The sequence below is a fragment of the Apis laboriosa genome, unplaced genomic scaffold, assembly GCF_014066325.1.
Source record: "Apis laboriosa isolate Shangri-la unplaced genomic scaffold, ASM1406632v1 scaffold5_cov152, whole genome shotgun sequence".
NCBI lineage: Eukaryota > Metazoa > Arthropoda > Insecta > Hymenoptera > Apidae > Apis > Apis laboriosa.
In genome coordinates, this window is record NW_025223857.1 from 4,187,541 (window position 1) to 4,214,111 (window position 26,571).

A 26,571-nucleotide genomic window follows, 5' to 3' on the forward strand; every position below is an offset into this window, starting at 1 on the left:
GTTTAAAACAAAAAAAACTTCATAATTTTTATAAACATTATGTTTTTTATATTTTATTAAATTAATATTAAGTATTTAATTGCAAAATTAAAATAAACATTAAATATTTTCTCTATCCAATAATTTTAATTATCTAAATTTTATTAAATAATATAATATTTATTTTAAAAAATTTATTTTATATTTTTTTAGTTTAATTTTATTTTTTTAAAAATCAATATAATTACAATAACATAATATGGTACATTTTCAATGTGATATTTAAAACATTAATTATCCTACAAAAAATTTTTTTGGCATTTATTCTTAAAATTCCCGCAATTTTTTATCCTTGTAATGAAAAGGAAGTGAACCTTTTATAAATATAATATATTACTTAATCAACCATTTAATTTATTTCATTTCTATAATTATAAATTTAATACTCATAAATAATACAATCATTATTTTTAAATCAGTAAAATTTTATTTTTTATTAAAAAATGAAAACATTTTTGCTATATAATAGAAGGTGTTTTGATCAAGCTTTTCCGAGCGAAAAAATATACCCCCGAAAAGGAAAATATCGTCCCACGTGGGGACTCGTTTAATTACAAGTTACGTTATTTAGATATGCATCTGTTCGATTAATTTTTATTTCAGAACAATGGTACAGGTAAGTGGAAACTTTTAAGTATATTATTTTAATAAATTTCCACGTAAATTGTCTAAATCAATGCATTTTTCTATCAGGTCTATTGGAAATTTTTGATTGTTTTTTTTTTCCGTTGTCATCCATTAGTAAATAGGAAAGATGGCAGCAGATTATTGCGCTTTTTTCCCCGTACATACATGGCTCCGACATTTTTCTTTAAATTAAGCCTTTCTATAAATTTTTAGGTGAAACTTATACAAAAACATTGGTTACATTTCGATTTTATGAACAAAATTTAGCGCGTATTTCATTTTTTAAATAAAATGTGCTTAATATTGAAATAAATAAGTTATATAGTGATTTTTATATATTGAACTTGTGTAAAATACGGTTGGAAGACGATAGAAAAATTTTAAGTGATATTGTTAAAGAATATTTAAATTTATGTGAAGTAAAAATTTAATGTTTTATGAATAAATTCATTGTTTTATGAATGAATTATAAATCATATTTATAAACATTTTTTTTTAAACAAAATATGACAATAATGAGGGTAGATTTTTCTTTGTATATTTAATTTGTATTCAAGTTTTATATTAAATTAAATATACATTTTCAATAATGAAAAATTATATTTACAGGCAATTGATGAAATGGAACAAAGAGATCTTCCACAGGCATTTCGCTTGCTTGGGGAAATGAATGCTAATGTCCTACAAGTTAATCAACTTGTAGACAATATGTTAGTCCGTGTCAAAAATGGAGAAATTTCTACAGATAAGGGTCTTAGTTTTCTAGAAATGAAATATCATATGTTACTTTCTTATTTGATTAATTTAACTTATGTGGTTTTGAGAAAATGTTCTGGAGAACGTATAGAAGGAGATCCATCAATTGATCGCTTAATTGAAATAAGAACTGTCCTAGAAAAAATCCGACCAATAGATCACAAATTAAAATATCAAATAGATAAACTTGTTAAGACTGCTGTAACTGGTACTATTAACAATGATGATCCAACTAATTTTAAAGCAAACCCAGATGCATTTGATAGTAATGATGAAGAATCTGATAGTGATCAAGATAAAGTAGATGGTTTCAAATCAATACAGGCAAGAAAATCTAATATTTATGTACCACCAAAACTTGCTGCAGTACATTATGGTCAGTATTTATGAATCTATATTATGTATGCAATAATTACACATTCATATATAATTTTCCAAAATATAACGTTTGAATATCTTATTTTTTTCATTCATAGATGGAGATGAAACAGTTACTGAAAAAATTCGTAAAGCAGGAGAAAGAGCTCGTAGACGTGCAATATCAGGTGCTGTTTTAAGAGAATTAAAAGAAGAATATTTAGATGCTCCTATTGAAGATAAACATGGTTTAGCAGAAAAGCAAGCTAGTCTAGGTCGAGAAAATAAACGAAAGATAGAATATGAAGAAAATTATATGACGCGTTTACCTGTTACTAAACAAGAAAAGCACAGACGTCGTCAAATAACAACTCTTGGTACACTTGGAGAAGAAATTACAACTTTTGGAGAATCATCTTCAGTATCTGCTAAAAAAAGAAAAGCTCAGAAAAAAGGCAAAGCTAAAAAAAGTAAATTATTTTATTTCATTAAATATGCTTATTTTATACTGAATGTTTTTATTTATAATATAATTTGATTCTTTTTAGGTTTCAAGAAAAAACGGCATCATTAAATCGAGTTTATAAAAATTTAAAAAGCTGAATTTCGTACAGCATTAATAATTAAATAAGGTAAAATGCAAATTTACTTCAATTCTTCTTGACAAATGCAGATGCCATAATACTCGTTAATAAGTTAAGATAATAACTCATAAACAACTAGTTATAAAAAAAAAAAAAACAATCGTCGACGGTGAAATAAAATAGCACGATGGTAATTTATTACTACATAAGACATACTAATGGTGTAATAATTGATAATTATAGTTAATAATGATTTTAATCTTTAATTGTTGTCTAAAATCAATTTTTATCTATGGGGTTGAAATATTCCATAAGTCACAAAAAATTTTCTGACGATATTAAGTATATGAAAAAAATGTCAAAGTACATACGAGCTTAACTTATAAAAAAATATCTATAATTGTGACAATTAATCAAATAATGGATTTCGGCTCCAGGATCTAAAATTGCAAGTTAAACGTACAAGTTGAAAGCAGAAAAATTTTCTGCTTTATTTTAAGATATTCTGCTATAGATGAGAAAACCAATAACATAGCAGGAAGAATGATATTGAATTAATTGTTACAAAAGCGTAAAAATCACAAGACATTCACAATGCAAGAATTAGAAAATTCAAATTTAACAGAAATGATTTTAGAAATTGCAAATATTCTGCAACTTCTAAAAATATTGTTCATCGTGCGATATCGCGTGTCTTAGGATTTTCTCGCTATTTTAGAGTAGAATGTAGTAGTTAATAGTTTTACTATTATATGTATGTTTCGTTTGTGTTTTTCCCCTGGTAAACTGTTGAGGCTATTATATCTTGAATATATAAGTCATCATTTATGTTAAGTTTAATTTTTTATAATGTGTTTATGCATTGTATTTGTTATTTTAATTAGATTGATTTGATTAAGTTGTTAAACTTATATTAAAAGTAATATAAGGATAACACGAATGTGTCAAAATTCAAAATTGATATTGTCAATTTCTCGATTTCTATTTAGGTTTACTGTATTTAGTTTTTTAGAGAGAGGGTATGTGTGATATTAAAAGAAAAACTAATATACGAAGACTAGAGCGAAAATCACTTCTGCAATAGAATAGAATTTGTACAATCAAATTATAAGAAATATCCATATCTTGTGCTTAAATAGATTTCATTTTTTAAGTATTAGATGTAACTTTGGGTATATTTTTAAACCCAAAACTAATGTTTCCTTTTAAAGTAAAGGAAAAATGATATCAAATGCATTTAATATAAATTATTACATGGATATTTGTATCCAGTAATTGTTCCTGCAGAAGTGATACGCATTACCTTCAAAAATACTAATTCGTTATATGCTAACCAAGGGCTCAACCATCCATAGATGTTATATTTTTTACAAAAGTGTTCATAGATTGAGCCAACTTGGTAATGCATGATGTTACATATGCCCTCTCTTTTTCAATCTGTGAAGACGATTAAAATGTGATAAATTATTCATGGAATAATAGTTAAAGAAACTAACAGAATAGCACAATTGCTGGGCATTATTTACAAGTGCTAGCAAGCCTAATGTCAGCAGCCTTGTCGTATTTGGTAATGAAGTTGGAATACTGAATAGCGGGAAGATTTTGATTAATAATGAAGGTATACTTAAAAAATCTCATGCTCGTTTAATGTACGGCATGCACAAAATAATTAATGCAAAATTACAATTGGTTTCAAAATTTGCCCGACATTTAGTTTTCTCATACTTTAAACATAGATGATAATTTTTGAAGCACACTTACAACTGAAATAACTGTAAGTCCAAAATACTAAGTCGTGTGTGTGTGTGTGTATATTTATATATACATATATAAATAATATATATTCATCATTTTTACTTTCTGAACTGTTTATAAATACTCATTGAAAAATCATGCTGTTTGCAATAGATAAAAAAGATTTGAATTAAATAATATTTATATCTTATGATCATATCTGTTTGTTAAACATAAAGTTCTTGATATGTTTACATATTTTGGACTTATAGTAAAAGTGTATGGGTGTAAAAAATATTCATATGAAACACATATCCACACACAACATATAGCAGCAAAGTAATAGGATTACATTGAATACACTACCTCAAATCAATAGAAATATGAATTTACAATAATAGAACTGCATCAGTTACGTTTACATTGTTGTGTTATTGTTCATTTATACATTTACTGATAACGTAATTTTGTTATGAAATATATGATACATATTATGCCTTATAAAAAAAAAAATATTTAGAGTTTGTTATCTCTTTGACCTGCTTAGCAGGTATGAATTTTTTAGCAATGTACAAAGAAAGCACAAAGTATGTAAACGTTACTGTGAGCAGGGAGTTTAAAGTAGTCCTTCAAATCCAACAACGCTGCCGAATACCAAACTAAAAAGAAAAACAAAGTATCTTTGCAGCAAAAACGAGATAAAAATGATTTATTGACTACATTTATAGTCTGAAGAATGTAATGTTTCATTTATTAATGAATTTTGTATAATTTATGTACTAAGACAATTCAATGTATGTGAGAGAGCGAGAACGCGCGCGCGCGAGAGAGAGAGAGATAATTGTATATTACAAATGGTTATTATGAATGAATTATTATTATTATAAATTAATATTATTATAATTATTATGATTATTCTGATTATTATTATATTATCATTATCATGATCATCATCATCATCATCATCATGTAGAATGCTTCTTACTGACTGAATAAAATGTTTTCAATGTCAATAATTTATTTATACATATGTAATAAGCTTATGTTTGTATAATATGAAATCATATGAAATTAACAAAATTGTCTTCAATTAGATTCTTTTACTAGTGAATTCTAAACATGTTGGTATCATTGTTTTAAATTTAAGACACTTGAATATATCTTCGTAACGTATGTCAACGACATATCTTACCAATTTCTTTCAGACGGTCTGCCTGTCGTTGATCTGTGGCACGGCCGACGTGGTGGTAAGTGTCTTTTTAACGATAAAAATTAAAATATAGATAACTATTTTTTGAATATAATAATTTGGTTAAAATATTAAATGTTAAATGTTTGATATAATGTATGTTAGCTTTCATAATTTTAGATTTTGTAATATTAGCCATATTAATTATTGCATTAATAGAATTTAGTTTTTATTACTTATATATATCAGATTTTATTTATGTCATTTATTTTCTATTTTATATAATTTTAATAAGTTATATTTTCTTCCATTTTTTTTTCTTTTTTATTCCCTTCCACTTTTCCTTTCCCACTCTTGTTTTCCCCTTTCTTTTGCTTACTATCTCTCTTTGTTCTTTGTACATTTTCCTTCTTCTTCTAACGTGCCTTTCAAGATGTCGAAAGTGCCAGAGCGCTCGCATGAGGACTATAAATTATTTTTATCTCTACGTAGACCATAGTAAAATAACCTGCTATTGTAAAGAGTCTATGTTTCGCATTAATTTCAATAACTGTGATAAATATTGTTAAAATTTGCGTTAGTATATATTAAATGTTTAATTTTTTCTTTTCTTATTAATTATTTTCTTCATAAACCACTCTTTTCCTTAGTTATTTTTAAATCACCCGCGGCGCAAAACTATACATCGAGAATTTAGAATATACTTTTCAAAGTAATTAAAGTTAAGATAATATATTCCGTTTTTCTTTATATTTTCTTTATAATATTAATTTTATTATGATTTCAAGTTATTAGAAAATATAAATATAATAACATTAATAATATAACATCAATAACATAATAACATTTATATATATATTAATTATATAAATAATCAAATATCGAATAATGTCATGTTATAAAAACATCCCATAGTTTATGAAAAAAAATCAGTTTTATGTAAGTATATTCTTATTTTATCTCTATTTTTTTCAAAATATATTTATATATTCTTAACTTTATGAAAATAAATTTATAATTTTAAATAATTAGAAATTATGTTTAATTATAATTTTATAAAATTATATTTAATCTTTAATTATTTAATAAATCTTTTATTATAATTTATTTATTTTATTTTCTTATTTTTTTTATTTTTTTTTATTTAAGATTAAAAAGAATGGCCGCTACACAACTAAATCGAGCACGAACCATCAAGAAAGTTGAAAAACCTCGACCGCTTAAACTTAATCAACGCCACGCGACCGTCGATGGGCGGATTACGACTGGTAATTACTTTATTATAATTATAATAATTATTATAATTATATTTACATTAATTTATTTATATAATTTTCTTTTTCTACATTATACTTAAATATATATTTAAAATATATATGTATATATATATAATATGGATTTTAATAATATAATTTTTTTATATTTTTATATTCTTAATGTATAATTAAATTTAAAAATTATATTTTACAGTGGAGGATATAGTCTCCTTAATCGACAATGTTGCAATGCAACTAACAAATGGCTTCCATGACCGAGCGCTGCAAATAAATGTGATTACAATGTGCAATCATTTAAAACTTTATGCTCATCAATTAGAAGCTATTTATAAAGGTATAATTTAAAATAATATAAAGTTTAAAAATATTTATAATATAAAAAAAATAATTCTAGCTATTAATAAATTAATAAATTAATAAAAATTCCAATTATTTTTTCGTTAACATATAGATCAGCTAGATAGAGCTTTTGTAGCAATCAGAAATGGAAGTCAAGACGAAAGACTAGATTTGACGACTAGGGTTCACCTGCTGGAACTTATAGAATTAAGAGCTAAACAATGGCGTCACACAGATTCTATGGATGTATATTATACACAAAAATTATCTCATTTGGATAATGTATGTTAAATTACATTTTTTAAATTATATTTAATATAATTAAATAAATTGTAAAGAAATCTATATGGTAATAATAGGCAGAAGCAATTCCTGATACACCTACGAATGCATTGTCATCTCCAATGGCAACTATGACTTCACCTACTGTAACACCTATCTTGGGACCTGGTGAAGTTATAAAAAATAGTGGCAAATTTGTTAAACCTACTCGTATTCCTGGGAAAAACTATTGTAAAGATGAAGTTGTTATACGTAACAGTGATTCTGGTAAAGGTAAGAAAAATTAAAAATTTTTAATTATATTAGTAATATGTACATTGTAGGCAAAATATATATGTAAAACTTCGTATTATAATGTAGAATATGGCTTCCATGTTTTAATTTCTGAATGGTTTATTTTAATTTTAAGTTACCATTGCACTATATTTTTGGATCTGTTTTTTGATATATCTTATATTTTATATACTACTAGTTTTTGACATCTATTGTAAGTAGTAAGTATTATGTTTCTACTTCTAAATCATTTGCACAAAAATACAGTGATGGGAATAAAAGGGCGGCGGGTTCACATGATCGAAGAGCTCAGCCAGACAATCATCTCCTTCCAGCGAGGTAAACAAACAATTTGCAGATGGCTTAATAGCATCATGTTCACGCATTATAAAAATAACCAATAATATATATTTTTTAATATCTTTATATATCCTAATATTTCCATTATATCAATTCATTTTATAAAATATTAGAAATTTAAATCTTATATTTTTATAAGAAATTTATAAATATATTTGTTTATAAAATATTAAATTATTGTAAATTTTTTTAATAAGATATAACAAATAAGTTTTATCTTTCTCACAATATCATGTAAATAGAAATTTATAATATAATTGATATTATGTATATTTCTGACTATATTTTGTGTTATAACTTACTTTATTTTTATTTGCATGAAATATTTTGTCTTTATATGTTATTATGTTATTATGTCATTGAATGAAATTATTGTGAAAATTTTGTTATGTGATTACTAAAAAATTTTTTTATATAATTGTCTTGTTATCATATCATTAGCATATGCATATTATTTGCAATTTAATAAGTCACATTTAAATAAATATAAAATATTGAATAGCATTTGATATTGCAATTGTATTTAACATTGCATATTATAATTTTTATTCAATATTTTATATATTTTATATAATTTTTTTTTTGCTTATAAATGCTTATAGTTCTAAATATATCTAAAAATTATCTTATCTCTTTTTACAGGACAATATTTCCACAATTAATGTTAAACTTTTTAATGTTTTAATGCATAAATAATTTGTTTTAAAGTGTTTGAATAGTATCTATATTTACATAGTATCTATTTTTGATACATAATTTTGCATTGATAAATTGCACATTAACCACAATGCAAATGATTACTTACATAATAAACTTTATTATGATAACAAATTTTACATTTGATCAATATTATAAAATATTGTTTCTAATATAATAATTTTTTCAGTAAACCCTGGAGCCAAAGAACGACTTGTCCAAATCACGGGTACTTCCGAGGACAAGATACAGTAGATATAATTTTAATTTTATTTGATATTTTATTTTAAAAAATTTTAAATTTTAATTTATTTATTTATCTTCACACTAGTTACGCGAAGGATTTGATAAAAGATACGATACAACGAAATGCATCACCGGTGAGATTAGAGCAAGGTGGAGGAGAAAAAGGAGCTATGGGTGGTTCAAGCTCCTCATTAAATAGCAGTGCATCAGATGAAAGTAATCGATTGCAACATCAACAACAAAACTCTCGTTTACGAAGTTCACTCCTCCACAGCTTCTCCACCAACGACGCCAGTATAGGCGAATATAAATATACGGTTACTGTTGGTAACCAATCTTTAAAAATCACAGGATGCAATCTCGATCTTGTTAGGGTAATTATTTTTTCCCCTAAAAATATAAATAAAATTATGTATTATTTTTTAATTATTTTTAATTTAATATTACTGACATAATTAATATGTATATTAGACTGCAAAGCTAGTTTTAGATGAACATTTCTTGGGAGATTCTGAAAATTTCACAAGTGGTATAGAATATTTCAATTTTGAAGAAGAATCTCCTTATTCAATCTCGTCTTCCAATACACAAAAAACATTATTAACTCCAAGCAATACAAATGAAGTAGGCCGAGAATTAAATATGGATAGTGCTGCAACTTCAGAAAGTGAAGAAACTTATAAACCTCATATAATATCTGAACCAAATTCATCAACTCAGGAAGGTAATTATTCCAAATGATTATTAAAAACTTCTAAATATGAAACATAATATTTTGATAACACTATATTTAGTTCCAGAAGTTAGAGAACTCACATATGAGTTTTTGTTGCTGTGTTCAACAGGCCCTTATGCTAAACGGCCACCTGCAGATTGGGTTCGCATTCAAAAGGAATGTCCCAACATTGTTCGCAAGGTACATCAATGTGATACCAATGCTAATCACCTGATGTACAACAATGTTACTTACTAATTTTCTTTGCAAAATGATATAAGATTAACTTTTCGAAATTAATTCAATTGTTTTGAAGTTACATTTATTTTCTATATCAAAATGACAATACTAAAATAATTGTTGTATGTTTTTACTCATTTCATTTTTAAAATACTCGTCACTGTTGAAATACTCTTAATATAATATTGAAAACAACAATAGCATGATAATATAAAAAAATAGATATCTTTTATTAGTTTACAGACAATTCTCGAAAATTATAACTATCTAATAATTATTGATTCTTATTAAAAAGATTAATCTTTATTATTTTAAATTTACTTTTTTTCTGTTAAATTGCAAAGTCAATATTTTAAGTGATATATCTATAATATAAAAACATATATTACTAGACTTATACGTAAAATGTACGTATTTAAACTAAAAATTTAATGTAGCACTATAATGATTTTTGTGATATTTTATGCTTTTAACCAAAAATATTATTCTATCAGTATTATTTAGAAAATTGATTATATATATGATTTGTTTTTTTGTGTTACTAAATAACTTTTTTTATTGAAAGCAACATAATTTCTTTTCAAATTGTAGTAATACATAAATAATTACTACTATTTTGTTATATTAATATAATATGTTTATTATGAAATTAGATCTTTATAATATGTATGTGATAAACTATAAAAAGTTGTTCTTTTTTAAATATATTCTTTTTTTTTGTGTTATTAAAAATGAAATGATCTCAATGTTTATCTTTTTTTATTTTGAATTTAAAACATTGGTTAATAATTTGAAAAGCGAATATATCATATGTTACGTTTGTTATACATTATATAATCTTAAATTTTATATTTTCTTAAATTGTTTTTATATTTCATAAATATTATAATTTGTTTGCTAATTGTATAGTTTTCAATACATATTAAATTTAAATATTCAAAAAATGATTAATATTAAATGAATTAAAAAAAGTTACTGCAATTTTTATTATTTGAGAAATATAATAGAAGTATTGAATATATCATATAAGAAATTGAAAACAATTTATACTATAAATATTATTGTATAACATTTATGAAATTTTAAAAATAATAAAACATTTTTACTTTGTATTTTTTAAAATCATGTGATATATATATTGTAACGAAAGTATAACAAATTCCTATTTTTCTTAAAAATTATTATATTGGAAAATGTTTGTGTACTAAAATGGCATGTACTTACATAAACCATTTAACATCTGCTTTACGATTTCAAAGCATGCTCCTCATAACATCATAAAAAGGTAATGTGCAAAATATAATGTTTATTACATAATATTTAATGATCATTATGCAATTAAGTATTATCTTTATTTTACAGGAACCGATTCGCTGGTTCGAACCGGAAACATATAAAGCTAAGGTAGCAGCTGCTGGTCTTATTACAGTATTGACAATTGGAGAAGGAGAAACTGATCCAGAATGAAATTACATAATTTAATATTTTGATCATCAAATTGTATGTATTAATTTACATCGGTTTTTATCTCGATGTATTGTGATAAATTTTCAAAACTTTGTATAATTCTAAAATGAACAAATATGTAATATGAATGAGTTCATTGCAATACACAATAATTTATGAGTAACAACATGTATTGCTCAATTCAATTATAGCAATACAAAGTGACTAGTATAAATATTGAGATATGCGCTAATATTTAATAATATTGTGCGTGTTTAAAATTAATTATTTTTTTTTAAATAATATTCTAATAAGCATTTATGCTTTTTTATTGTTATATTTATGCAGCAAATTTATAAAATTCGTTAAAAACTTCTTTAATTTTAATTAATCAAAATACAAGTTACAATAAAATATTTTTAGTTAGTGTTATGTTATACATGCAGTAGTGATGGAAAAAATTATTTTTATCATTATTATTGCTATTATTATCATTATTACTACTATTATTGTTAGGATTGAAATAATTGATATAAACATTTATGAAAGACAGTAAAGGACTTTTATATTTTTAGTGTGATAAATCAAATTGCATTACTCATAAAAATATACTTCTATAATTTAATTAATAATTCAGTGAATTTTTTGAAATTAGAAAATAGCTATTTTATTGATAATTCAATTAAAATTGAATGAATTAAGTAAATAAATTAAATTAAAAAACAAGGAAATAATAGAAAATATAATTCTCCTAACAAATAAATATTAATTGATATAAATAAAAATTTAACATCACTTAAATAAACATTCAAAAAATGCTTCAATTTTTTGATGTGTAATATTTATTTTGTTACGTGTAATAATCGTAATAAAATAGTGATTTAGAATAGTCTAGTCTATTATATTAAAATAGGAACTACCATTTTGGTAATTATTCTGCTGTGACATAAAAAAAAAAAAAAAAAAAAAAAAAAAAAAAAAAAAAAAAAAAAAAAAAAAAAAAAAGAAAAAAAAATCCTAAATCAAAATTTTATATTTTATATACTAAACAATGGTACTGTATTAATTGTATGGAGAGATGAAATGAAAAGTTTTTTGCTCTTATATTGATTTTTATATAATTAATGATAATTTGCAATATTGCATAACAAATTTTATAAATTTAAATAATATTTAAATAATCCAATAATTTATATATTATTAAATATAAAATTATATTTCTGTACATTAGTTTTTATTCTCTCCTTTCAATTAAAGTTTATATTATATATTGTAAATGTTTCATTAGCCAGAATATAAATTACAAATATTTTCATTTTCTTTAATTAACGTTTGATTGTATTACATTTTTTGGCGTATATATTATGCATTTGTGAACCATATTATTTATGTACTTTATTTTCTGGCTTGAAATATATTAAAGGAATATTTATTTGATTTGAGATTATATATAAATTGTATTACACATATATGAAACGTTATGTTTGTATGTTTTTACATCTTTAATATTTATTACAAATTTACATGATTATTTGAATTAAATTATTAATAATTTATTACTATCATTACACACTAACTACAGTAATATATTATTATATTATTGTACCTTGCTCTTTAATAAACCAATAAAAGTAGAGTATTATCTGATTCTTTTTCACATTAAAATAAAGCATATCTGCATAATATTTTTAACTATTGTGTTCCATTATATAATATTAATTCCGTTATTATATGAAAATATATAAATAATAATAAAAAAAGGTGAATACATTAATAAATCAACAATTTTTTTTGCACTATAAGTTTTATTATTCCAGTATCGTATAGAAATCGGATAATGACTTAAATATACATACACCTTCAATTTGTGCACACTTCATTGTACTAGATATCGATTGTATTTTTATTTTTCCCTTCTTGTAAAAGTTAAAAATGTTATATTTGATGTTATGTGCATGATATCAGAGGCCTACTTACTGATTGTATTTCATATACCATGTTAGTTACTAATTTTTATATTGCAAATGACTTTAAGTAAATTAAGAATAATGCGATACATATACGCACATATATATTTTAAATTCAGTCTACTTGATCATCGTATAAGTTAATTTAGTCTGATATACAGTACCAGTTTCATTTACAGAAATGTTTACAATCATTAATGTTCAAAAAAAATATTATAAAAAAATATTATATAATTATAAGAATCTATTTTAATAATAAGTTTGAAATAAACGAATTATTAGTTCTGAAAAAAATTGAAAATTAAAATGACCAAAATTATTTAGATATTAGAAACTAGTTTGTAGCATAGCAGACGATTAAATTATGCGATTTTTCACATAATTGGCAGTTTTATAAGAATAGTGGCCTTTAATAACTTCATAACATTTCTTAAAACGCGTATTAGTATGTATTCTATAGTTTTAAATAAACTAAACTAATCTGTTTTATAATATATTGTTTTAAAACAAAAGTTATAAAGAACCACCATTCTAATTACATATTTATATATATAATTTTACCATTGCAGTTTTTTTAAACATATATTTATGTATAAGTATGAGTGTAAAACATCGTTTGTGTTCATATGCATAAAACGGTGTTGTAGGAATATCTTGCCAGTGACGAGTAATTAATACTAAATTTAATAAGATGAATAAATGTCTTCGTGAAAAAATGATATATTTATTATAAAATCTATAATCTAGTCAAAGTGAATATCATCTAAGCTAATAAAAAGTTACTCGTCTCTGCTCTGTATTCCAAGATAAATAAGTAAATAGATTGATCTATTCTAGATGTGATTTAGTTATAATAGATTAAAATAAGATGTTTCATACTCTCAAACATTAATTATAATTTGAGTCCCATTAGTCACATAAATAAAGATATTCTTTAAATATAGAATATCTTTTATGATATACAAATGATTTATATTATATAAAGGATTTTGAAAAATATTGCAATAAATTTGAGTATTTTGCTATTAAATATAGATTTGTAAATACTAAAAATGACAATAATAGATACAATCAAACAAGATTCAATTATGACTATGAATATGATAATTAATTTCTAACATATTGAAATCGGTAATTTTCTTTTACAATATTTTATATCGTGATGATCACAAGGTTTTTAAGTGTACAAATGTTAAAAAAATGTTAAGGATACACTGTGTTTACATTTATTATAATCTAAACATTTTTTTTATAAAGCATAAATTGCTAAAAGCAATAATCTATTTTTAAATACATTAGTATGTTCTAATTATTTTTGGGACAATATATTTAAATCAAATTGCTAACCACAATTTTGATATACTAAATTTTTTATGCTAAAAATAAATCATGTGGAGCATAAAGCTCTTACTTAGAATGCTATAATGCATAATACAAATAACTTTCCACTGATGACACTATACATTCATAAGAAAAGACAAATTAAAGAAATATAAAATCAGCTGCTCATTCGGCAGATTTGTTTTAATAGATCTAATACACATATATTTTTCTTTTAATTGGCTGGCAAAGTTTTCATGCATAGTTCTATGTACAATGCAACAGCCTATATTTACTGTGCATTTCTAAATTTAGAGATTGTAAAATTCTTGTTTTAATGGAGTTAACTCTGAGCTATATTCTCTAAATTTAGATTACTTGCACAAACCTTGCTTTCTTAATTCACAAATATTATAAATTTCTACCTAAAGAATTTTAATTTTTGTCAAACTATCAATTTTTGTTTCTAGTATTTATAAGATCAATTAAACCTCTATATTCAAATATGATCGCTAAAATTTTTATGCAATATTTGCTAAGCGATCAATTCTAGACTACGAGTATGTGTCCATTACACATTGAATATAAAGTCTTTACCGAAATTTAATGTAGTTTTCTATATAAAATATGTCTCCGCACTCTCACATTTATCTTTTGTAAATATAGAAAATTATACCATTACTTTTTCCCGACAATTTTAACAAAAATTTCACTAAATACAATCTCAATGGGAGTTATTTTTTGTAATAATCAATCTTCTATAGGGTTAAAATACATAGTCAGGTCCAGCCATATCTATTGCCCATCTGAACTTATCCCTTTGAGTTTTATTATAAATCTTTTCAATAGGGACATTATGTTTCTTACACCTAAATAATATAAAAAAATTAAATATTTTATATATTTATGAATATAATATATATTTAGTACATCTAATATGCAATAAAAAAATCAAACTTAATTACCACGCAACAGTAATTCTAGGATCAAGATAATTTAATTTGGAAGTGCCTAGTGCAATTTCCTTATTTTCTTCCTTATCTGTTGCTTGAACCTCCAATTTCGTCAACTGTTCTTTTAATCTATCAAGAGCTTTTTTCTTTTTTTCATATGTACTGTAATGACAAATATAAAATAGAACATTTATTAATATTAATATATAATAATATTTTTAATAAAATTACTAATTACATACACTTTTTCTTTAACAGATCCATGTTTTGCATCACGTTTAGCATCCTTTACAGCAAGTTCTGCATCATTAATAGCTTGTTTTTTGGCTTCTATTTTTGCTTTAAGATTTTCCATAGATTTTGCATGTGTTTTAGGCACTGAACGTTGATGATTACATAATATTGCAACAGCTCGATTTGCCCTATTATATGATAAGATCTTTTCCGCTTCTGTATCATCAGGATTTGTTAATTTATCTAATTGTTGTTGTAATGTCCATGAAGCGTTATATGTTCTGAATACTTTAGCAGTGAGACCTTCCATTAATTCATTCAAATGTTTATTCATAACAGTTGTATTAAGACGATCAAATAAATCATCACTTGGTGATTTATTTTCCATAAAAAGTTGTAAATTTTTAAATACTCTTTTTTCTACTGGCACTTCATTGTAATACCTTATAGAATCCTTACCTACAAATACAATACATGCATATATTAAAATTTCATTTTTCTTTAATTTTATATGTTTCTTTATTTTATTAATATATATTAATAATATATATATTTAATATATATATTTCTTTATTTTATAAATGAATATATTTTATTTTTATTTTCTCTATGTATTATAATTTAGATATAATAAAAAAAATTTATAATTTCATTGCAACATACCTAAGAAATCAAATACAACTACATATTCCTTCCCATCTTTTTGCTCATGTAATGTAATATGTTCTACTCGTAAAGAACAACAACCTACAGTATCTGCTTGGTCTTCATCTTTTTCATTACCAGCTCTAAGAGCTAATTTATCTATAAAATACAATGCAACAGCTCTTTGCCTTATACGCATTTCTTTACTCTTCCAATCTTCTCTATATTCAGCACGAATTTTATCTATCAATTGTGCTAATTTTCTAGCGATTTCATATTTTTGCCAATCTTTTTCTCCTTTAAGTTTACTTGATGGATTCAGCATAACATATTTTACTTGTCCTTGAATATTTTCTGTCCAAGATGCAAGCCAAGTAACATTAGGATCGTGTCGAATTTCCTTCCATTTATGACCTGGTGGTGGCTTTGGTATATTAGAGTCTTTGGAACAATTAATAAGAATATCTTCAGGCATAACTCTTTTTTTTAATTTACCCATTTTAGGATGTTCACCACGGCCCCTGAATAAACCAGGAGGTTCAATTTTGAAATTTCCTATTTTTTCTTTATGTCCATCAATAATACAATAACCATATTCTTTTTGAATCTCTTCATTTTTTTCTTTTATTTTTTGTTTTTCTTCTTTTGTCATTGCTTTTCTTTCTTCGCTTTTTTGAATAAAATAAGCATGTATTTCTTTAAAATTGCACTTACTTAAATCAATTATTTTTGTCCTTTCTGATTCAGTCATAACTTCTCTCCAATCATGGAAAAAATTACTATTAAATGCAGGTTTTGTAGTATAATCATGATCTAACATGCGTGCATAAAATGTTGCAACTTCTTCTGCATCTTGACTTAATTTCATTTCTTTTCCATTATAATAAAAGTTTACATCAGGAGGAAGTGGTTCATATGGAGGTGCAAATACCGGTCCTTTATGTTCTAAAAACGTCCATTTTGTTCCATCATTTTTTTTTTCTTCTTCCCACCTGCAATTTTTTTATGTATTTCTATTTATTTACTTATATTAATTTTAATGATTAATTGATGATTACTTATATTAATTTTATTTTAATTACTTATATTAATTTTAATGAAGAATTTTTTAAGAAATACTTAACCTTACAAATGATAAGTATTTAAGCAATTTTTTAGAATGCATATATTTACAAATCAAATATAAATTTGTTGAAAATATTAATTTGAAATTACTAATACTCATGATCATATTTAATTTTAAGAATATATATATGTTTATATATCATATTTTTTTTAAATTTAAAATGAATGAAAAATCAAAGAATATATTTCTGGAATAAGGTTATATAACATAACCTCATTTTAAAAATGATGGAATTGTGTTTCGCGGGAATTTTAAATCATTTTAGTGATTGAGATTTTACCATTTCCAAACTTCTTGTTCTTCTTCTTGTTTCTTTTTTCTAGGACTCGAATTTTCTCCCTTTGATGTTCTTGCACCTTTCTTCTTTGGTTTCTATATGTTATTTATTGAAATCAATTAATTCTGTAATATTATTATATTATTAAAATATGAAATACATTACTTGTTCAATTTCATCTTCATCTTCATCATCTTCATATTTTCGTTTTTTTTTCTTTGTTTTCGTATCGCTCTTTTTAGATTTTTTACGTGCTGAAAGTGGAACATCTTCTTCTTCCTCTGAATCTAAACTTCGTTTAATACTTGTAGGAGCCATCGACCTTGCACTCTATATAATTTTTATATTATAACAAGTTTTTAGATAAGTTTAAAAGTTTTATATAAATTTGATTTACCAATGGTACATCTTCATCTGATTCTTCTTCAGTTTTAATTGTTGTATTATGAAGATCTGAAAGTCTTGTGTCATTTCCATCAGTTGAATCCATACTACCTTCTTCTTCATTAACGGGCTCTTCTTCATCTTCTTCTTCTTTAATATATAATGGCTGTTCTCCACCACTGTCATCATCATCTTCTGGTTCAATTTGTGATACGGATTCCTAAAATATAATTTATTATTTCAAATTTATTTTATTTTTAAAATATTCATAATTTTAAAAAAATATAAATAAAAATATATATATATATGTACTTCTTTCACTTCATGTTTTATAGTTTGACTAATATCATAGTGAAATTCTTCATTTCCTATGTGATTAGATTTGACATCTATTATTTCTTCTTTTACTTTAATTTCTTCTTTTTCTTTGTCTTTTTTATCTTTATCTTCTCTATGTTTTGCTATAAATTAGATAAAAAAAATAATATAAAAAATTTTAAATTTTAGTTTAAAGTTATATTTAAATTTATATTTTATATTCCTTAATAAACTTACATTTTTCTTTGTCATGACGATGTCGATCTTTTTCTTTATCATGACGATGTTTGTCTTTATTTGATAAATTATGTTTGTCTTTATCTTTCTCAGAAGAACGATGCTTTTCTTTGTCATTTGTATGAGATGTGGAATGTCTTTCTTTGTCCTTTTCTAATTTTCTCTCTTTTTCTTTATCTTTAGAAATATTTTTATCTTTATCTTTATCTTTATCTCGAGAACTTGAACTTAAACTATGTTTATATTTATCCTTATCCTTGCTTTTATCTTTATCTTTCTCTTTATCCTTTGAACTACTGTGATGCCTATATATTTTCGTTTATATAAACAAAATTATATCATATTATATTATAAATTATATTATAAATTAAATGTAAAATTATTAAATTATTACTACTTATTAGTATTAAATTATACCTGTCTTTATCCTTGGAACTAGAACTAGAGCTAGATTTGTGATGATGTTCTTTATCTTTACTTTTATCCTTTTCTTTATCTTTGCTTGAAGAACTGGTACTTTTATGTTCTTTATCCTTGCTTGATGATGAGCTACTTTTTCTATCCTTATCTTTATCCTTGTTACTATTGCTAGTATCATGTTTATCTTTTTCTTTAATAGAACTAGAACTATGTTTATGTCTGTCTTTTTCTTTATCCCTATGTTCACTTTTATGATTTCTATCTTTTTCTTTGCTTCTGTCTTTATGATCTGATTTATGAGATCGTTCTTTGTCTCTATCTCTATGTTCGGACTTGTGTTCCCTCTTTTTATCAAATCCATTTGACATGCCATTTATATGAGTATCTAAAAACATTATATAGATGTATATCATATATATTATTTATATAATTATTTATAAAATATAATATATACATCAATAATTTAATATAAAAAAATTTTATTAAAAAAATAATTTTATATATTAGTAATTATATAAATAAAGTAATTATTGTACAATTAATAAACACAAAAAAGATCTAATTTATAATTTTTAATTAAATTTATTAGAATTATATTTTATAACATTTATTTTTTAATGTATATATATATTTTTTAATATATAATATAATTTTTGTATATATTTATTTTTTAATGTATATAAATAAAGCCAATAGAATTTAAAATATATTTTACTTATTTTATAATTATATTTAAAAAAATCAAATTTAGAAAACTCTCATAAATTTTACTTTAAAAAATTTTAATTAAAAATTCCTACAATATATATAGAATAAATGCAAATTCAAAAAAGAAATTAAATTTGAATTGCAGGAAGTCATAAGTAGTTCAGACGCTTCGTCAGAGTCGAAACACGTGTCAGACCGGTCGGGTCGTTAGCAGCCTCAACTCTTTGGTCGTCGCGTCGAACTTAACATTTGCTGCTGTAAAATTTCGATTTAGCTATGTCAGAGTGCGTACATTAAACTGTACGAATAAACTGCTTACCACTATGATTTCCAGTCACATTACTATTCTCTTTGATCTTTTTTTCCTAAAACAATTAAATTCATATCAAAATATGAGCTTAATAAGAGTGTAACATGATATATAACCATCTACTCTTCTGTCGGACTTAACGTCTGGCGAAGCGAGCCAGGTAGGACTTAGTCGCAGACGCCATTTTGGGACTTAGAAAAATTTTGCATCCGCGGCTATGTCGTACGCACAAGAGAAAAGCGATGATATAAGATAAAATATTAAAAAACTGTACACGTAGGTAAATACAATAAAGCAAATAATTACTAAATAGTCACTTACTGAGTCGGAATTCGACTGCGTTGCTGCTTGTTCAAGCTCCATTTCTCATACAAACGCGACTGATAGACTCTGGCAACGCGAGGGTTAACAGAAGCGAGAGAAGTAAAGAGGACTGGGGGCACACACACCACTCAGTCGTATTCACTATACACTTCGCATGAGACTGCAACCGAGCCTACGCTTAGATCGTATAAGAGACCCAGTCTAAGTATCAAAAATATCTAAGTGCGCATGCGCTCCTTTGCTCCGCCTCTTCGATCTCCAATATAACCCTTCGCCCCGCAGTTTATATCTGTCTATTCAATCATATTCTGTTTCAACGATGTTCGTTATAAACGCTTATGATTTTACAAATAAAATTTATAAAAATATTCGTTAATGCATGAATAGTGTTTCCTTTTCGATGAAAGTCGCTTTAATTTTGAAAAGAAATATTTAATTTTTGTTCACCTAGTTATCACAAACTTCAATTATAAGTAAACGTCTGTGAATCGTTGAAAATAAAATCGAATATCGACGAGATTCATCATATGTGCAAAGAACATGTATTAAAATATTATTAATTTATTTAAATAATATAATAAATCAGTAATTGAATTATTAAATATTAATTTTAAAAAAATATATAGATTATTTATGACTTTTGATGTAATAATAATACTAAAAATAAATATTTGTTTCTATTACTTTTGATATTTATCATTTATTCAAATAAAATATCATTAAACAATTCAATAATAAAAAACTATATATATATATTGTAATTAAAAAAATATAATTTTTTTCAAAGATTGATAGATTATATTATATATTAAAATTTTATAAATTTATTTTTATAGTATCTAAATTAGGATAAAAAAAATTATACAATCATAATACAATTGATATTCCATTTTATATAAAAAGACAATTAAAATAAAATAAAATTCAATGAAGTATATTGTACACATTTAATTCTTTAATACATTATTGAATTATTAAAAGAGATCATATTAAATATCAATGAATAACTATTTATTATAGTGATTATTATATTCCTATTTCTATAGATATAACAGACTAGTTCATATAATATAAAATTAGTGAATAATTTTATGCCAGGAAAGTAATATTTTATACTTCTTAATCTTTACTGATTTTGCTTTACTATTGTTCTTTATTGTTTACATAGTTTTCATTTTTTGAAAAACAAATACAGCATATAATGCTAAAACAAAATAAATTAATATTATTATAAATATAATAAAATATTAATAAATATATTTAATTAATGAATCATGTAAAGTAATTTTTTACTAACAAGTAACCTCCCATTCTGATTGAGATAAAGTGCCAATTGATGAACCTTTCATATTATATTCTTTGATATGTTGATAATCTTCAGGTTTACCAACAAGAGATGCATCATTCCGAGGTGGATAAGTTTCTAAAGCTTGTATTTTAGTAAGTAATGCTCTACCTTCATTTTTCATACGTTCATAAAAACTATCAAATCTATAATATAAAATTTTCTTTTTGTACATAATTAAACACAATAAATGTAAAATAGATATAAAATAAATATTTTACCTTTCAAACAATACTAAATTTAAACCAAATTTTAAAGCTAATTTACGAAATACAGGTAAGTAAACAAGAAATTCTGGACAATTTACAACACCTTCTAACTGAAAATGATATTTAGCACCAAAAAGTGGTGGTTTTGTTTTATCACAAAAAAATTTTACATTATAAATATCATTTCCAAAGCTGTCACCATCACATTTCTGCCACCTAGAACTAATAAAAAAAAACTTTAAATATATTTTATATAAATTTAATTAAAAATATTTCTATCATATTAAAATAAACATACACTAAATCATATGCATCTGGAATAGTTCCAATAAAATGACCTCCTGGTTTTAAACATTCACTTGCATTTTTAATCATACATTCTGCTTGTTCTAATGATTCAAAGCAATAATGAAATGCAAATTGACAACTAACCAAATCAAGTGATATACTAGGATCTTTGAATTTTTTTCTTAAATGATCCTGAAAATTTTCTTTATAATTAATTTCTATTGACAAAATATAGAATGAATTCATTAATATGGATGTATAATTTTAAAATATTAATTTTTATTTTTTATTTTATTAGCTTATTAATTACTTTTTTAGAAAGTTTAATAAAATAAATAAAAGAAATACCTTTGTACAATCAGCTGTTATAAACTCAGCAGTGAATATAGGAGAACATCTTTTTTCTTCAGAATTTCGTTTTAACATTTCTTTGTATCGATCTTGACAATGTTGCATAGTTACTTCAGCTAAATCAGTACAAATTAAATGTGTTGCATTCATTTTTCTCCATTTAAATAAATCTCCTCCTTTACCACAACACATATCTAATACTTTTAAATTACGTCCATGAGTTTTATTAATATATTCAACTGTAAATAATTTTTCAAATCAAAAATTGTTATACAAAAATTATTTATAAATTAAAAACTTACATATAAGCATGCTTTTTATCCAATTATTAAAATTCCTCATATATAAAATTCTGCTTTTATCTCTAAGAGCAGCACATTTATTTTCTACTGAATTATAATGTTCTACAACTAATAATGTATTATCACTGTGTATTTTTTTGCTTGATGATTCTTTTATCTTTTCACTATTATTGATATGTAAATCTGATGAAGTATTATTAATCTATAATATATAAATTTAAAAAATGATTTAAATAATAAATAAAATAATTCAGAAATTTGTAACATATATACAATATAATATTTACATTTACATTTTTTTCAATATCATGTTTTTCACTTTTAGATGATTTTGGATCTGGAGAATGTTTCCGAATTTGAGAGCGTTTAGTTTCTAAATAGCTTGTATCATCTGTTTCATTTTCTCTTTTTCGTTTTTTAGAAAATTCTTTAGATTTAGAAGAGTTTGATTTAAGTATTTCTTCTTCAAGGTTTTTTTTTGAAAATAACTTATCTTGTTTTTCTTTGGTCTCATTCATTTCTCCAGAACAAGATAGAGACATATTTTTGTAAAAATAATCTCGTTTTACTATTAAATTCTGTTATATTGTAATTAGATGCTTTATTTTTTTAATAAATATTATATTACACACACTTATAATAATAAAAAATCATTATAATCAAATATATTCAAATAAAAACAAATTGTTCGTAAAATATGCACATTTAATATGAATAGTACTTATTTTTCAATGTCTTACATATTTCCAACATAATGAACATATATTATCAATGCTGACAACATTATTTTACAAAAATACCCTGTAAATTATAAAGGTTAACTGAATTTTTCTTATTAATATAATATTTGATAATGTGAAGTATAGAATTTATTAATAATATGCAATATGCATGAATTTTTTTATTTTAAATTATTCAAAATTAAATAATATTTTTATTAATTTATTTATTTTTAATTAAATATGAAATAAAATGAACAGAATAAAAATTTTTCTATATATAATTTAATTTCTTAAAAAATAATATTTATTTAATTATTTTTGTTATTTTTATTTTATATTTGAGCTTGTTTATAATAAATATATTTTCCATGTAATGCTTTTCTTTCTTTTTAAATATCATTATTTAAGTAAAAAATAGAAATTCACGTTATTCACGTTATTCGTTATTATTATAAATATATATTATTATAAATTTATTTAAATTGTTATAAAATTTTATTGATAACTTTATTTACTACAGTGCTGCCAAGTATTTGATTTTATACATGCATGCTTTATTCTTACCATAGCTTCCAAAATAATGAACTTTTATTGAATTCAAACAATTATATATCTGCGCTACTTCAAGAAATGTAACAAACACTTTGTCATTGTAAGAATATTTTGTATTATACAAGAAATTTACACATTGTCATTGTAGCCATATTTTCTAAGGTTGGTTGGTAGTTACTGAAATTTTCTTAGATTGTAGTTCTATACTATATTCTCTTATCTATTATCTGATCTAGATTTATTATATATGTAATATTCTTATCTAGCATCTTATCTGAAATTCAATAAGAAAGCAAGATTAATAATAGTATTTTAATATTATAATAGTATTTTTTCACTGTCAGTACAAATAATGGTTCCTTATTTTTTTTAGACATTTAAATAGTTATTCATGTACAATTTGTATAAATTGCTGAGCTTCTTATTTAATGTACTCTTATATTAGAGTAAATTTGCATGAATTATAAAATCATGGATACATTTTCTACACAAAGGTATGAAACAAAGATTCAAAGTTTTGATACATGCATGATTGATGCTGCAAATCAACAGAGAGAAATATCTGAAACAGTCAATGGACAGGCATCTTCTCAAACAGTTGAAGTTGAGAATCAAGAAAATCATGAAACTTCAAGTTTACATCAGCCACAACATGAATCTGAACAGCAACATCAACAAGATCAACCTAATCAAATCTCACAATTACAATCTAATACTCAACAAAGTATGACTCTTACTCCAATTCGATTACCTGCCATACTTGATGGAGAATTCTTTACTGTAATTAGAGTAGAAGACAGTAATGTAACAGTTCGATGTTTACAATGTCAAAAACATTTAAATGGAAATTTAAAATCTACTGGAAATTTTTTAAGTCATATCAAAGTAAGATTTATTTATTTTTAGAATATTTGAATTTTGAAATAATTATTTTATATTCATTAATCTAAGTATTCTACAGAGAGTACATCCTTTTATGGTTGATAAAATAAAATGTAAATCTAATCAAAGAAAACCTGCAATGATATATATTGATTTATCAGCAGATAAATGCCCAGAAATAGTAAGAACTAAAAGAAGATATAGAAAATGTTACAAAACAGTAAGTATATCAATTTTATATAACAAGAATAATTAAAATTTAAAAATTTTAAAATAGTGATTATTTTAATTTTAAAAATTAAAATAGTGATTCAAAAAGATAAACTTTCTAAAAGTTTAAGAACTTATATTTATTTAGGATGACTGGCAACCAGGAAATGAAGAAGCATATGATCAGTCTAGTGAATGGTCTGAAAGTCCAATAATTCGTAGACGTAAATTAGAAGAAGCTGAATGTTCTGATCTTTTAAAAATATCACATAATAATTCATTTGTAATGGAAGATGAGTTTGATGCAATTGGAAGAAATGTTGCAGCAAAACTTAGAAATATGAGATTAGATCAGAGAATTATAGCTGAAAAATTATTAAATGATATTTTATTTGAAGCACAATTAGGAAATCTTCATAGAGATTCTAATATACATGTATGAAAAAAATATTTTATAGATTAGGATATGTAGATAAGGATTGGATGTAAGTAGATAATGTGAATATATATGAATGAATGTATAAGGGATCATATATTTTTTATCAAATTACATTTATTAATATTTGTTCATTGATATTATCTTATTGTACTTTATATAATAATTAGTAATTTTCTACTAAGGCTAAGCAGTTAGATACAAAATAATGTGATCTATTTTATATATTTTTTAGTTTATGTCACGAATATCGTGAAAATAAATATCGATTCTATATAAAATGATAAGTATTTAAATTTAATATATAAAATCTTAAAGATGAAAATATATAATATACATATTTTAATACTAATAAGTATTCATATTATTGCAGTATTGTTCCAAAATAAGTAAGTCGCTTGGGATCATGTATACAATATTGTTCCGAAATAAGCAAATTATTTGGGACCAGTTGTTTATTATGATCAAGTATATTATTAATACTTTTTTCAAGTTTACTTTTATTTTCAAAAATCTTGAGATAATAGTAAATCAATGATAAATGATTTGATCGAATAATAAATATTTAAAAATTATTATTTAAAAAAAAACAAAACATGATATATCTTCTCACTCTGGCGATTCCGAATAGATATAAAATCATATGAATAAAATATGCTTCATTTTACTAATTTAGTATCATATTCTTTTATTCTTATTTTTTAATGATTATTTTAACATTTTATAAATATTATATATATATAGTTAAAGAACAATTTCAATTGGAGATATTGAAAATACAAATTTCGTGATGATGCGAAAGTCTGATATGATCTTGTATATTTTTTTTTATTTTAAAATTTCTTTTAAAATATTAAATCTTTCTTTATGTCTTCAATACATTAATTTATG

The 26,571-nt window shown here is 23.5% G+C and overlaps 5 protein-coding genes across 9 annotated transcripts; 3 read left to right on the top strand and 2 right to left on the bottom strand.

Annotated features, from left to right (window-relative positions):
* Positions 1 to 557: 557 nt before the first annotated feature.
* On the top strand, positions 558 to 5,113 carry LOC122718203 (neuroguidin). Of its 2 annotated transcripts, none has more exons than XM_043943039.1 (4): positions 558 to 655; positions 1,276 to 1,798; positions 1,899 to 2,249; positions 2,328 to 5,113. In XM_043943039.1, the coding sequence occupies exons 1-4, from the start codon at positions 647 to 649 to the stop codon at positions 2,351 to 2,353; spliced, it is 909 nt and encodes a 302-aa protein (XP_043798974.1). In that variant the 5' UTR covers positions 558 to 646; the 3' UTR covers positions 2,354 to 5,113. The 2 variants fall into 2 exon arrangements, with proteins under 2 accessions (XP_043798974.1, XP_043798973.1); XM_043943038.1 differs by lacking the exon at positions 558 to 655 and adding an exon at positions 683 to 1,187.
* Positions 5,114 to 5,260: 147 nt separating this feature from the next.
* LOC122718201 (eukaryotic translation initiation factor 4E-binding protein Mextli) lies at positions 5,261 to 11,344 on the top strand. 3 transcript variants are annotated; one of them, XM_043943033.1, is made up of 11 exons: positions 5,262 to 5,344; positions 6,436 to 6,554; positions 6,757 to 6,897; positions 7,015 to 7,184; positions 7,262 to 7,457; positions 7,725 to 7,796; positions 8,704 to 8,764; positions 8,845 to 9,133; positions 9,231 to 9,483; positions 9,554 to 9,675; positions 11,077 to 11,344. In XM_043943033.1, exons 2-11 carry the CDS (start codon positions 6,446 to 6,448, stop codon positions 11,179 to 11,181), a joined length of 1,518 nt encoding a protein of 505 aa, XP_043798968.1. In that variant the 5' UTR covers positions 5,262 to 5,344; positions 6,436 to 6,445; the 3' UTR covers positions 11,182 to 11,344. The 3 variants fall into 3 exon arrangements, with proteins under 3 accessions (XP_043798970.1, XP_043798968.1, XP_043798969.1); XM_043943034.1 differs by lacking the exon at positions 5,262 to 5,344 and adding an exon at positions 6,206 to 6,225; XM_043943035.1 differs by lacking the exon at positions 7,725 to 7,796 and having other exon boundaries at positions 5,261 to 5,344.
* A 1,601-nt stretch (positions 11,345 to 12,945) lies between these two features.
* LOC122718060 (DNA topoisomerase I, mitochondrial) lies at positions 12,946 to 20,614 on the bottom strand. The gene is made up of 12 exons (XM_043942737.1): positions 20,381 to 20,614; positions 20,069 to 20,114; positions 19,039 to 19,426; positions 18,622 to 18,926; positions 18,379 to 18,527; positions 18,080 to 18,286; positions 17,848 to 18,012; positions 17,686 to 17,777; positions 16,298 to 17,271; positions 15,643 to 16,093; positions 15,413 to 15,562; positions 12,946 to 15,316 (listed from the first exon to the last, which is right to left on the bottom strand). The coding sequence occupies exons 1-12, from the start codon at positions 20,420 to 20,422 to the stop codon at positions 15,214 to 15,216; spliced, it is 3,072 nt and encodes a 1,023-aa protein (XP_043798672.1). The 5' UTR covers positions 20,423 to 20,614; the 3' UTR covers positions 12,946 to 15,213.
* Positions 20,615 to 21,316: 702 nt separating this feature from the next.
* LOC122717874 (mRNA cap guanine-N7 methyltransferase) lies at positions 21,317 to 24,298 on the bottom strand. 2 transcript variants are annotated; one of them, XM_043942361.1, is made up of 9 exons: positions 24,165 to 24,298; positions 23,619 to 23,679; positions 23,166 to 23,456; positions 22,879 to 23,080; positions 22,574 to 22,815; positions 22,236 to 22,417; positions 21,950 to 22,159; positions 21,681 to 21,874; positions 21,317 to 21,587 (listed from the first exon to the last, which is right to left on the bottom strand). In XM_043942361.1, exons 3-9 carry the CDS (start codon positions 23,418 to 23,420, stop codon positions 21,544 to 21,546), a joined length of 1,329 nt encoding a protein of 442 aa, XP_043798296.1. In that variant the 5' UTR covers positions 23,421 to 23,456; positions 23,619 to 23,679; positions 24,165 to 24,298; the 3' UTR covers positions 21,317 to 21,543. The 2 variants fall into 2 exon arrangements, with proteins under 2 accessions (XP_043798296.1, XP_043798297.1); XM_043942362.1 differs by having other exon boundaries at positions 23,172 to 23,679.
* Positions 24,182 to 26,395, top strand: LOC122717875. The gene is made up of 4 exons (XM_043942363.1): positions 24,182 to 24,314; positions 24,526 to 25,037; positions 25,114 to 25,254; positions 25,393 to 26,395. The coding sequence occupies exons 2-4, from the start codon at positions 24,609 to 24,611 to the stop codon at positions 25,684 to 25,686; spliced, it is 864 nt and encodes a 287-aa protein (XP_043798298.1). The 5' UTR covers positions 24,182 to 24,314; positions 24,526 to 24,608; the 3' UTR covers positions 25,687 to 26,395.
* Positions 26,396 to 26,571: the final 176 nt, after the last annotated feature.